The sequence below is a fragment of the Echiichthys vipera genome (assembly GCF_963691815.1).
Source record: "Echiichthys vipera genome assembly, chromosome: 5".
Classification (NCBI taxonomy): domain Eukaryota; kingdom Metazoa; phylum Chordata; class Actinopteri; order Perciformes; family Trachinidae; genus Echiichthys; species Echiichthys vipera.
Genome location: NC_139830.1, coordinates 9,321,721 through 9,336,032, shown reverse-complemented (window position 1 = coordinate 9,336,032; position 14,312 = coordinate 9,321,721). Strand labels below are relative to the sequence as shown.

The 14,312-nt window shown below is 40.1% G+C and overlaps 1 protein-coding gene across 1 annotated transcript in view; it reads right to left on the bottom strand.

The window, feature by feature from the left end:
• kirrel3b (kirre like nephrin family adhesion molecule 3b) overlaps window positions 1-14,312 on the bottom strand; it is a gene marked incomplete at its 3' end in the record, with an annotated part of 158,172 nt that overhangs the window by 20,492 nt on the left and 123,368 nt on the right. The window contains exon 6 of the mRNA XM_083914086.1: window positions 7,637-7,742. Coding sequence (XP_083770212.1) covers window positions 7,637-7,742 — 106 coding nt within the window. The remainder of the gene's footprint in view (window positions 1-7,636; window positions 7,743-14,312) is intronic.

Sequence of the window (14,312 nt, the reverse complement as noted above, 5' to 3'; positions counted from 1 at the left end):
TGGGTAAGGTTTTTCTGTGCTGGCTTCAGCATATTTTTGTGGCAGCCCTCCATGCTGTGACAAGCTCCCCGGTGACTCGGAGCAGACAGCACGTTCCTCATTACGAGAGGCACAGAGAGTAGCACAGAGTGCCAGCTAAGAAAAACAAATCACAGAATGACAAATGGGTAGTCCCCCCACCTATGAAGACGGAGGTTGACACGTACTGTATTACACAACAGCTGATGTTAATAAATTGACACCGGATCACATAAAAAACATCTGTTTGTGTTGTGAGTGATAGCTTCTGTGACAGGGGACACATACACTCCCTACATGTTTAGGTAGACTTATGATGTCACAGGCATTGGTGTCTCGCTCTGCATGCTGTGGATGGCTCTCTGCTGTTACAACAGACAAGGCCCATTTATAAAAGTGAAGCAAAGGCATCTGTGGATGTCTTGGGTCTCTTTTGAAAATGTAGACAGTGCTGTGGGACTTACAGTGCATCACTGATCTAAATGCTGCCATCTTCCACAATAGAGATGTGACTGCATACTGATGTGGCAAATGAAAACATTGACAACGGAACTGATGCCTGTCTCCATTTTTTTTCTGACAGTAGTGAGAGCAGTTTTCACAGGATAGGGAACTCATTTGTTTTCCATGACTAAGCTGGCCCCATGCTTGACTGAAGTGCCATAATTTAAATGGAAACAGATTACCTCATTCAATCAGTACGTGAAGTGAAGCAGAATTCTAATTGGGCTTTGTGGGATTGTTTTGTGCTTTCTTTCCAGCAGTAGATCTTTCCAGAGTTGTGTTCTTGTGTGAGAAAGATACAGCTGAGAGCTCTGCGACACCTGTGTTTCCAAAAGTGACTGGTGTTTTTGGCCTGTGTTTTTACATTACTAGTAGTAGTACTCGTACGTGTGTATGTGTGTTAGCGAGCATGAACAGATGCATACCCTAGCCTTGGGACAGAGTAGTGTAAACACACTTTTTTATCCACAGAGCCTCAACATCATATCCCCGGTAAGGAAATCCTGTATAATGTATGCTACAAATTAAAAGATTAACATATTGCGAAAAAGCATGGTGTTAATAATGATTGCTACTGATGTTCATAGCAGTGTGTCTCTGAATATGAATTTCACTGTGAATGCTTCCGCTACTGTTTTTTTGTGACAGATGATGATGATGATGGTATTAGTTACACTTGGAACGGTTTGTGGTAATAACGATGAAGATAATAACGCGATAATTAGGATGATGACAACGATGATGAGGACGATGATGAGAATGATGATGTTGATGGCGCTGATGACAATAACGAAGATGGAGATTGTACAAATTACGCTGGTAATGAGTTTCAAAGTTCAAAGTCTTACTTTTGGGGACAGCAGTTGACAAAACAATCTCACCTCAAGGTGCTTTTAGCGGATGTTCTGGAGCTTTTGCTCACGAGGACAAATCACAAATGGTAGTAAAAAAATAAAATAAAATATGCATTTCTACAACTTGAAAAACAACTAGACAAACTCCATCTGCAGATGAAGATCATGTGATATGATCAAAAGCTTCCAGAACAGCTACTAAAGGAACCTTTAAACCAGAGACAACAGAGACAACGCCTGCAAATGCTGGTTGCCTTGCTTATCTTCTGTTTCCTCTGTTTGCAGTGTTGGTTGTGCACATCATCAGAAATTAACGCTATACGTCCGCAAGGCACATCAACGGTAGGGGCAGTATGGTGATTAAAGTTTGTAGCTCGCTGACAAGGCTTGGTAGCTGCTGCCTTTTGCTATAAAGGGGAGGATTACGAAAAGCTGCTCTGCTGAACTGACTGACTCAATGCGTGGTGTTGTGGTGTATAATCAGTGGGCCAATCAGATGGAGCAAATCATCAAATGTCTTGACAGATACTCAAAATTACTGGTTGTGTTTGTCATCATCACTTTCTTGCACTGGCGGATGAGTGAAAAATAATCCCCATTTTCACAGCTTGCTGTTTGTGCTCTCTGGTGTGATCGCAGGATAATCAATATAGTAACCTTTTTGAGTGTCGCCATGTTTATTGTCTATATCACGCAAATCCAGAAGATCTATTTGGTCTGAGTGCTCTGGTGTACTGTCCAGTGGCATCCTCCAGTAACATGCGTAGTACAAGTACATGAACACTTCCATTCACAAGGCAGCTGGTTGTCTATCTGAATGCACGGTTAGAAAACAAGCAAATCTCCAGCCTTAGCAGAGTTTGCTCTGTCATACACAGATAATGGTTCCGATAATTATGACAGTTATGATGAGTACAACAATGATCCATTTATGTCAGTATGATACTCTTTCCACTTACACCTCACCAGCTCATACTGTAGGAGTTGTAAGGGGATAGGGACAGATGTTCACTACAGAGCGGAGGAGGCGGCTGCCAGGTTTGTGAGCCCTTGACTGTGTTAGAGGGAGCAGAGACAGAATACCGTCATCCGCAGGGAGCACGGGAGCTCTGTTGGTGTGCTGAGCCTTGTCCAAGACTCTTGTCTTAACATAACTGGCCCTGGGTAACACAAACACCTGCATTCCCTTTGGGAGGTTAAAAGGGCCAGTGCAAGCTTACTCAATAACTAACTCACTTTACACTGCTGTGTCCTATTCAGGGATTTGATTCAGATAAAGGGTGTGAATCCTGTACGCGTGAGTGTGTGCGTGTGTGTATCTATGTGTGCAAATGCGTGTCTACAAGGTGTATGTTTCCACATGTGCATGAGTCTGTAAGCTAACACTGTTATGCAGACAAACAGGTCCGCCGGTAATGGCAGCAAAGGATGAAGGAGATGTGGAGGAGGGGGTGAGTTTTGTATTTGCTGAATGTGATTAAGGCAATAAAAAAGTAACAATTAAATTAGGCAGGTATCTGTGCCATCAGTATCAGGACCCACAGTAAATCAGGCCCCACAGTTATTATCAGCATGGTTGAGCACAGCACAGCACAGCACAGCAGAGCACAGCAAAGCACAGCATAGCACCGTTCCATTCCTCCACATGCATATTAAGAGTGATGACTACTTTATTCTCAGAGGAATATACAATTAATACTTTATGCAGGTTTATTAACAGCATGCTGTCATAATGACATGAACATAAATTACAGAGCTATTTCATGTTCTACCAAGGGGTTGAAATAATAATAATAATGACAACAACAACAATAATAACAATAATAATAATAATAATAATAATAATAATAATAATAATAATAATAATAATAAAGACAAGTGTCATGTGTAAAAAAAAGTAGCTATAACCCCAGGAGGTTGGTATTGACCTAAACAAATCCAAAATAACTTTTCGTGGGTATTCAGAGTACTTTTTTTCAGACTACCCTAGCATTTTTCTTAACTTATAAAATACCTGTTCAGTTCCAACTTCCCAGTTTGCCACCTATTGTTTTGTCTGTCTTCAGGAACAGTGAACTTAACTACAATTGTAGGTGTTTATATAGTGACACTTTTTCCTTCACACATTTTAAGTATGTCTGACTTCTTTAGTGTTATCCAAAGCCAGGCAGTGGCATGTATCATTTAGCTACCTCCAAGGTTTGCAAAGAAGGAAGCTATGGTGATTGTAGTGTCGGAAGCAAACAAACAATCCAGCAGTAGCAACAACAACACTGAGAAAATAAGTGTGGGGAGGATTGGAATGTTGTTTGCTGCAGTGCTATGCAAAGGATGGGGTTCTGTTTGTCGCTCTGTGCATGGTTGTATGTGCAGACGAGGGACCTGATTTGCTCTGTTTGTTATTCTTTCTCTTCTCTCTGGTGGTTCTTGTTTGGATCTGAGAACTCCCTCTGTGTCTTCATCAGAGGGTGGTTGAGTGATTGTGATGTATGCCAGTTAGCCCTCCTACATTTTTACACAGTAATGAAGATGTTCCGACCCACTTTTCTTTCCCTCTCAGAGAGTGTTGATTCCCTAAGTGCCTACTGAAATGCATGCCCATTACTCTTACTTCATTCACGCTTTCAGTAATACTTTCATCGTTTCTTTCAACCCCCGCCTCGACACCAAGTCCTCTCTGATCACCTGACTTCCTCCCTCTTTACCCTCTCCTTGAGCTGTGTTCCAGCAAAGGTTCAGGTATCCGCAGAAATATATCTTATTTCCATTGGAGTTATTGAACCAGTGTTTCGATCACAAGGGGTTGTAGGCAGCAGAAAGCACCATGTCTTTGGCTAGTGCCTCCACTATCTTGGGGCTGTCCATTGAATTCGAGGATGGCAAAGTGGTGCAGTGCACATAGGGAATGGATGGCTCTCTCTGGGTTGGAAAAGAGGCCATCCATCTAGGAGCTACTCTGTCCTTGTGCCATATCTGATCTAGGGTAGACAGAGTGTATTAGCTCTGAAAAATGGCCCCACACTGCTTGACCAGCTCCCCACTCTCCTCTATGATATTACTGTATAGAGGGGGGATTTGTGTGGAGCTCTCCATAGTCGAAGCCTCTCAGGCAAGCATTACGAGGCCCAAAAATCCCCCGTCTACCATGCCCTAAACTCCAATGGTGCACGAGAGTCCTGAAGCACTTGTAAAAATTGCAGATAAATCTAAATGGGAGAGATGAAACTGGGGAACTGGTGAAGAGTAAAACTTTGAAGTATCAAAAGTTAGTAGTCTGTGTGGATCTTATTAATCCTACAGTGGACTGTGTCAATGACAGAGAGCCAGAAAGCAGGAGAAAGAAGACTGGAAGAAATAAATTAGAGAGTGGGAAAGTGGCAGTTTTACTCTCTTTTAGCTTCAACCTCCCACCATTTTTCACTCTGTAGTTTGTCAAACTAAAAGAAAAAGTCACCTCAACTGCCATTGAATCTTAGCTCTTGATACCCCAGGGAAAAGTCTGATTGTAGTATTGATCCATTCTCATAATAATCGAGGTGAAATCCCTTTGCAGGTGCAACAGACGTCCTGTATATGTTGTGCACATTCACAATCAAATACAAACCTTGTTTTCCACAATATCACTGCCCTCCCTCCTCCTTTTCTTTATAAAAAGGGCAGAATCCATGAAAAAGGCAACATCTCTGTTTTGCCACCTGTGAGTGTTTTGTACATCCATTTCATTTCCCAGTACCATTACAAGTTTCAGAGCTGGCCAATTCCCTTTGCTATTGATTTTATTTCATTTATTTTTCAAAAGGTTTTTAAAACATCCCACACAGAAAACCATCTTTTGACAAATCACTTGAATATTACACTTTGAGAGGCAGATGCAAGACTTTCTGATAATAATTAGTGACCATTTTGTTGTTTCATAAGGATTATAGCAAGAAAAAAAAACTATATTTATTCCAACAAGTGCAGCTAAGAATGTGCCTATCAATACACTTTGAATAGTGGTGCATTAAGGTCAGCAAAACCTTTCACGAGAACAAAGATTCTGCTGCTTTTTTCTTTTTCTTTGTTCGGTCTAACTTGATTTGATATGTGCCAGCTTATATTTCATCTACCAGTGTATTTTCAGATGGGTTGTTTGGCCATCGGCAAATGGTTTGGATTCAAATGAAATCAGGAAATGTAACGGCTTTGGGTATTTCAATTAATCATGATTTAATAAGTTGTATTCAATGTATTTTAATGCAAATAATTGAAAGCAAGATCTGGTTCATCAAAGACGTTATCAAAACAACAGTACATAAAACATGCACAGCAGTAATGTCAGAAAGGTCAGACATCTGCGTTTAACTATATCTTTAGACGTTTTGTGTTTCTTGTGTTTTCTGTTCTTGTCTTATGATATTTTTTCTTTTGCCCAGATCTCTGTACTGCCTTTTGTCTATTTAACCTGACAGTAGCAAGTACAAACGTTGAACTTTTCCTCTGTGTCCTGAGTCATGCATTGGGGTTCATTTCTCTGCTGTTTCAGTGAGATGATAGAAAAGTGCTACTGTGTTATCTTTGTAGCTTCAGAGAGCATTGCAATCCCTTGACGTTCACTGTTTGCTGTTGCATTTTGAAGTTAAAAGCAAACACATGTTTGTATTTTGTCAATAACTTCCTGTTAACAGCTAACCTGAAAACATGTTAGAAAACAGTTTGAAAACATACGTAAAAACATATTGAAAATGAAATAAAGACTGGATGAGGCCCATCTAGGTTATGAAGAGCAGTGTTAGGCAACTGTCCTCTGTATCAAATGCATAGAAGTCACCCTCTCTCATCTGGTGACTGTTGCAGGCAATGGTAGTTCAGTGGTTCTTGCAGGAAAATACTAAAGGCTAAAGGTCTAAAGTAATGAAAATATAAGTAAATTAGGTATTAGTTTATTTAAAAGGGGACAGTGCAATTTCATAAAACACATGATTACACATGGTTAAAAAAGCCAGAATTAGCCAGAAGGCTAGTTTTCATCTGTAGTCCTCTGGTCATGATGTGAAAAGGCAATAAAAATGACAATAACAGATGACTTGAATTGCAACGCATTACATTGCAACAGAAAAGTAATCTGAGTACTTTGTAATGCGTTACCCTTAACACTGATTATGAGCAATCTCTAAGCCATTGAAGCCACTGGAGAACCTTTTTGTTCCAAAACTACTATATCTCGGTGGTGATTTGCCAAATATTCAATGTCTCTAGTAGTCTTTATACCACAGATTGTGCCCTTTAGAAAAGGCAGTGATGATTGTAATCACACTTCTATCTCTATCCTCACTCACAAACATCTCTCACACCACTTCACAGTAGGAATTATGTGTGATAAGCTTGGCCAGGTCAAAGAACACTTTTTAGCATCTTCAGTGTAATTAGTTTTCTTTCATCAGACAACAGTCTCTTTGAGCGCATTTTATTCTTCCTCAGAGTTAGCCTTGGCATCTTGACCACATCTTATGAGAGTGAAGATCTGAGTTTCCATCCTTTCTCATAATGGATATATGGATAAAGAATGGATATATTTTCTTTTGAAATCCCATTTTTGTGACCTTAAAAAAAGTAAAAAAAATACAATAAAAGAGTAATGACTGCATGAGCTTGAATTCAAACTTACAGTATGCACTGTCGCCATATTCAACAACTTCTGTACAACACACATGAAAAAACACTAGCAGACCCCTGTGGAAAAACCTGCCTTCTGACTGTGTACCGTGGAGCACAACCCAATCTCACAAAAGCTGTAATCTTGACAGCTTCATCAGATGTCATGCACATTATTTTTCCAGCTTTCCTCCAACATGCTGATGGACATTTAATGTTCAAGGGAGATGATATGACCACAAAGCAAGCAGCTATGCAACAAAGCCATGTATTGCTTTGCTGCAGCCCGGTGGAACATGACAAGATTTCCCAAATGATTTTCCTTGGTATAATTTCATTAGATTGTATCAGAATGACAGTGTTTTTCAACTCTTCATTCCAAACTGTGGGCAAATATAATGGTGTCATGGCATCGTGAGAAGATGTCTGGGAATGATTAATGCTTTGAAAAATGAATTGTTAAATTTGACCATAATATGAACATGTATTATCCACCAGCAACATTGATTAGAGAACACTTCATTTAAAGTTAATTGTACATTCTTCCTATTTTACATTAGAGGATTGTGCATACTTTTTGCCGTAAGGACTTGTGTGTGTGTGTGCTCTTGAAACACTTATTTCACCTGTAGAGTGTGACAGGAGGGTTGGCCTTTGCAGAGCAGTGGAATTTAACATGGTTGCCCTCCAGAACAGGCTGAGGCTCCACTGAGAGATTGACAAGCGGGAGATCTAAAAAAGACACAAAGACAATCAATTATAGAACTGCCAGCCTCCTCACACATCATGTATTAAACTGCATGCAAGAGACAGACACATGTATCTAAATAACACTCAGAAAGAAATATGTATCAGACAAAAGACACCACATAAATAGTTTCTAAAACATGCTACCTCAAAGGAAAACAGCCAAACACACTGAAATGCAACATTTATTTATCTAAAGTATGTTATTCAGGGAGATTTTCCAAATGTTTTTTCTTTCACCCAAAGCTGATTTGGCAGCCTTCATGTAGCCATACCACACAAAAGCACAAGGAAAAAGTATTTCTTATTAGTAGTATCTTACACTACCCTGTGGCAGCATTAGGACCAGTTGTGACAACTTATCACAGTTTGTGGCAGTATTTTCACCCAAATAATAGGCAATTACTCCTGAATAATTTGAAGCCCTATTTGTTATCTTTCTGCCATTTACCTAGGATGTCTAGACCCAGCTGCTAAATAGCACTGTACTTTATTTCAGGTGTTGGAGAGAACATGCTATTTTTATTCTCATACATTCATTAGAAATATTTTAAGTAGCGAATCAAAGGCAAACTTGACTTGATAATTAGTTTCAGTAAATGGCAATTTGAAAACAATGAATAATCCAGAGTGCAATCCAATGCAATTAAAACAATGAGCAACCTGTGATACAGTACAATTAAAACAGTTCTTAGAATAACAAAGGTACAGATTATGCAAATTTAATAAACATAATTCATCCTAACTGCAAAAGGTGGGTTTCTTTTTGAAGATACATGCTAATTTCCATATCAATCCTATCCCCGTGTGAAACAAACAGCTATTTACTCCCAGACTCAGAGAATGAATTTTAAACAGTTAAAGCTATTTGTCAGGGTTTCTAAAAGGAGGCTGGGTTTATTTTGTGAAGAGCTTACAAATGTAGCAAGGGGAAATTGATCAAATGCACCTAACCACTTGTTCAAAGAAACATTGTTGCTGATTCTAATCCAGCTCAGTGTCATGGCAGTGTGGGTGTCGTGTGCAGATCAATGGTGCTTCCCAATTATAAACAATTATTGTCATAAATTGTTAAGAAAACCAAACAGCATGGCATCATATTTTTCTTTCTAATTTTAACTTTTTGTTTCAATGTCAAATAACATATTTAACACACTAAACAGATAAATAATTTGTACAATCTAATCTGAAACTGTGTGAATCGGGAATTTCCATTCATATTTGACTCTTCCTAAACTGCATTAATGATTCTCCATCCATCCATCTTCAACTGCTTGTCCCTATCAGGGTTGCGGGGGGGCTGGAGCCGATCCCAGCTGACATCGAAGGTAAGGCAGGGTACACCCTGGACAGGATGCCAGTCAATTGCAGGGCACATAGAGACAAACAGAGACGGACAACCATTCACACTTACGGCCAATTTAGAGTAATCAATTAACCTTAACACGTGCAAGTTTTTGGACTGTGGGAGGAAGCCGGAGAACCCAGAGAAAACCATGCGGACATGGGGGGAACATGCAAACTCCCCAGCCCCAGCTGGGATTCAAACCAGGAAGCCTCTTGCTGTGAGGCGACAGTGCTAACCACCACACCACAACCATGCATAAATTGAACTGAAAAAATATAGATAACTGTTACTTTTACAGACTCAACCATAACCAGTAACAGTGGCATCATGGGCAGCTTTAGTCACATAGGGAAAGAGCTTGTTCTGTGTTTGATCCTGGTACAGCCATCTGTTTCAAAGGTGATCTACATCTATGTGCTCTGTCTTCAATAAGACTAATGTACTAACTAGGGACTGTTTGGAAGTGGATGAATAGCAGCGGTGGCACAGAGATCCACACAGAATTAAAGAAGCACTCAAACACCACTGTAATGACGCCAAACAACAGTTTATAGTTATGGAGAGTGATTCTGTGTTTGTGTGTGTGGGCATGAAGTGTAGGAAACTGCTTTTTTACCCTGTGGCTGTGCAGATGCTCTGGGCTGGCTCAGCTGCCACAAAGCCCCAGAGAGGGGGGTGGTCCAGGTGCTGTATTCCTCCCTACTCACACACCAAATTCCCCATCAGGAGACTTATTTCCCTCTGAGACAGTTGCCCCCCACCCCCACCAACCATCCTACCACTTCCAAAACCATGAGCTCCACCTGTGCCAGTTTCCCCAGGCCAGTGAAGAAAACAACAACACTGTAAATCCTGGAGGACTGATGGCCACAATGAACCAGATACTCTCTCCAGGTACTGAGAAGCCATCTGTGTGTCTCTTTGTATTTGCATGTGTAGGCATGTGTTTAAGAGGTGTATGTGTGCATATGAAAGGGCATGTAGGTGTCACAATAAAACAGACAACCTATCAATGCCTTGAGCAGCAGCGCTGGCTGCCCAGTAGGTGTTTACAGCATCGCAAGCAGTTAATTGTGTGGACAAAAATGTGGGTAGAGGGAACCTCAGGGGCAATATGACAGATGTGGAAGTAGTGGAAGTGGTAATAAAATCCAACAGAAAGCTGGAGAGTACAGAGAGAAGCAAGAGAGCAAGGGAGATAGGGAGGTGGTGTCTGGGGTAATAGACACAGCATATGGGTTGAAGCTAATTGCGGAAGCTAATTCACAAGCCGTTCTCAGTTAAAGTGTTCCTATACTGTAGTTTTCACTTTCAATCATACTAACCATTTTCTCTGGTCTTCACGCTGCTAGTCCAGTTTCTAATTAATATTCTTATCAATTCTCCCAAAAAGACCTCAGTCCCACTCAGCAAGGGGTAATGTCATGATGACTTTACATTTCTAAGCCAGATGAGCAATTTGTTTGTTTTTGATTTGTCTCCCTAAAGAACCATCAACAAAGACAGGCATGGGAGCAACAGCAGTCCAAAGTCTGCCAGGAAAGGCCTTGGGTGTAAATTAGGGACTGTCACTTCTCTAATCTTTGACCCTTTAGATATGACAGGCATATACTTAATAAAGAAGTACATTTGCCACTTTGATGTAAAATATATAAGTTTCTGAGCAAGTGCATTTGAGGCATCATGCAACGGCACATCAATATGCAATATTGTTAATGCCTCTGATTCATCAAGAGAGTAGTAGCAAGAGATAGAGTGAAGGAGGGATGGATGAATAGAGGGAAATGAAGAAAGTAGGACTGATCGGAGCTCCAGTGAAAACAACAGGATGAATGGGGGGGTGGTAGTGTTATAGTTGGCCGACAGCTTTTGATCGGTTAGTTCAAAGTGAAGACCAGATGGTGTTTTTGGAACAATCATCCAACCTCTCTCTGTTTCGTGGAGATAGTGCCAACATAAATTGTTTTTCCTTTTCTTAAAGCTCAATTTCCAATCTCTCCGGGTCACTGTAGGCAGCTGTTCTCCAGTAGGACTAGCCTCAAACTCCAGGAATGTCTGCTGCCTCTGAAGGATGTGGAGGCTGTTAGTGGGCCAGCTGCTTGTGGCGTATAGTCTTAGCAATATGGGCACACTGTCATATGGCTGGCTGATTGGAATACATTAGGGGAGAAGACGAACGATGAATCTGAGGTCCAGCATATTGATTATGGGATATTCCACTGTGGAACAGCAAAGAATTTGCTCAGTTTAATGAAGGCAGATGTTCTGCTATTCATACAGCAGTTCAAATGAGGAGTGCTGCATTCCTTGTAGCACAACTGTAATAATTCTGTTACTGATCCAATGAAAATATAGTAAGCTTTGTTACGAGCATCAGATAGATCTTCAGGGCATTGTAAGTGTGATATCAGTATTGCAAGACAATTAGAGCTTAATCTAATGTGCAGAACATTTGAAACATTTTTGCCTGCTTATCCTTGCACTCTTTTCCTCTCATTTTCCAATTCTGTCCTCTGCCTTTGGTTGAATTTGCCATTATCTACTTGATTAAGCAGGGAGAGCATGTAGTTGCTACCAAAAACAAATCCTTCCAATTGCACATCTGCATGTTCTTTATTAATTAGTCTCAACAAATGGCATTCATTTTCCCCCCACATGGCTCAGCTTGTTTGCAATGCAAACACATGGAGAACCTTGGCTTTGCTCGTCTCTAGTGCATTAATTTCCCACTAGGCGTTTGAAAGTATGTTTCTATGTGGGGCAATGCTCTGCAGATTTGCAGCTGGACTTGAAAATATTTGAGGAATAATTTAAGTTGTGTGTGATGAGTGGGATGAAACTGTGGCACCGGAATCTTATTTCACTGCGGTGGTTTGATGTCCGGGGGTAGCAGTGTGTAGTGATTAAAGTCAAAGGGCATAATGCAACTTAAGACATGCTGCTTGAGAAAACAGCATCAGGGGGTAGCCACCCCTCTGCTATCAAATAATTACAGTCTGCTAATGGACTGGTACGGACAACTGAAGTCAGCAGTCTACCCGGGGTTCGGAATCACCTCTGTTGGCTCTAAATCTCTCTCAGTTTGGCCACATCTCCTATACATACTGTATTTAGATGCTAATTTGTCTAACCCTTGGTCAGATAACTCTGTATGAACTTCTGAGGGAATGAAAATGCTGATGTGGATGTAAATCACGAGCATTAAAGGGATGATAAAATAAAATACCACTGTAAAATGCATTGGATTTTGTGTTTAGATTACTCACATTGGGATTGCTATAAGCATGAAGCAGAGAGGGGAAAAAAGAACATCTAGGCTTAGAAGTGAGTGAAATTGGAAATGTTGAGAAGGGCAGACAGACTGAGAACAATTTAATTACCTTTGTTGCCATTAATACTATCTCTCTAATACAATCAATGAGAAAACTCAAGTACATAGATGAGACTATTAATTCTAAGTATTGAGACGTACACATAAGAGACTTCCAGTCGGATACTGAATACTCAGTATCCATAGTTGCGGGGAATACACAATCATTTTGGAACATTTATTTATTTGCTGTCTTAGAGAGATAAAGTAGAGCACCAATATTAAGTTAATCTCAATATTCAATACAGTGTCACAGAATCTCATATAATGCCAGCAAGGCATTGACCCTTTATTTGATAGCTGTCAACTAATAATTTCCTGTATTAATTGCAAATATGGGGCAGCTGTGGCCCATTCGCGAGATGGGCAGTTCCAATCTGCATGTCCTTTGGCAAGACACTGAACCCCCAATTGCTCCCCATGCTGTGAATGTGGTGTGAATGGTTAGATGGTATGCAGATGTCCACTGCCATCAGGGTGAATGTCTGTGTGAAGGGGTGAACGTGACGAATAGTGTAGTAGTGAACTTGAGTAGTCAGAAGACTAGAAAGCGCTATATGAGTACAAGTCAATTTTACCAAATTACAAAAAGGGAAATAAAATAGTTTGAAGGCAAAGTTTGTATGATTGTCCATTGCAATCAACACAAATGTTGCTCTCAAGACAAAATGCTTTGAAATCTTTTCCAAGTTTTAGGAAGAAAAACTGAATTTAGACAAGTGAACCTAAGTGTACTTTCCACTTTTTCCCTCATGGCTCTGACCGGAATGGGACCCAAAGATCAAAGGGACTTTCAGGCCGACAAATTATAACTCAATGAGATCTTGGAAGGACAGAAGTGGTTGTAGTGTGCACTCTAGCCTCAGTGACTGACTGTACCCAGACCTCCCCAGGGTCCCACTTAGACAAATAGCAACTATTCACCAGAGACACTGATCCCTCCATCTTTGTGAAGGCTACATGACTGGTGCACGTTGCAGCACCACATGTCAAACACATGAGTTCATGATATGCAAAGGAACATGAAAGGGAGTTTATTATCTGAACTAAACATGGCAAGCAATTATGATTATTTTTACATGTGTCGACAACTTAATCATATAGTTCTGGCTACAATCTCTGTCAAAGATAATGAGAAAACTTTTATTATTACTTTTTCATTCTTGTCTCAACAACGGAAATTCCCCTTTTTAATTGGCAACCATGTATTTTCTTATTTGCAAGCATTATGACTAAACTATCCACATACGGAAGCTTGGGATGTTGCCTTATGTGAAAATTAAGTCTAAAGCCCTTTTCAAACATGCATTGCAACCCGCAGGGCTTTATGTGACCTCTCCTGTTTGGCCTTTTTTCCATCTGACAGTTGTGTCTAAATCTACCTGCACAATTATATGTGAATATGATATGTCTTCATGATTGTATTATTACAAATGAATAAGTAACAAATAGATTAACATGTAGGTTTTTGAGCACCAGTTATGTTGCAACATTTAATTTTGTGGAATTTATGAACCTATTGTACTCTCTATGGCAGTACAGGGTCATGTCTTTTTGTATTCTGGATGTCTTGTTTTTTTTTTAAATAAAGTTTTAAATAGTATGAAAGTATGACTATAATAAAATCAAATCTTCCAAGGAGACATATAAAACATAAAACAGGATCACCATGCCAATATTTTGGCTTTGGCGTTATCAGGGCAATGGAATATTTGGTTGGGTGAAGATTTGAGGGAAAGCATATTTTGGTGTGTTTGGCATGCATGTGTCCAGTCGTTTCTCTCATCTGATCCTGGCTCATCATGTTGTGTGTTGTTCTTTCAGTGTACGCTCCGAT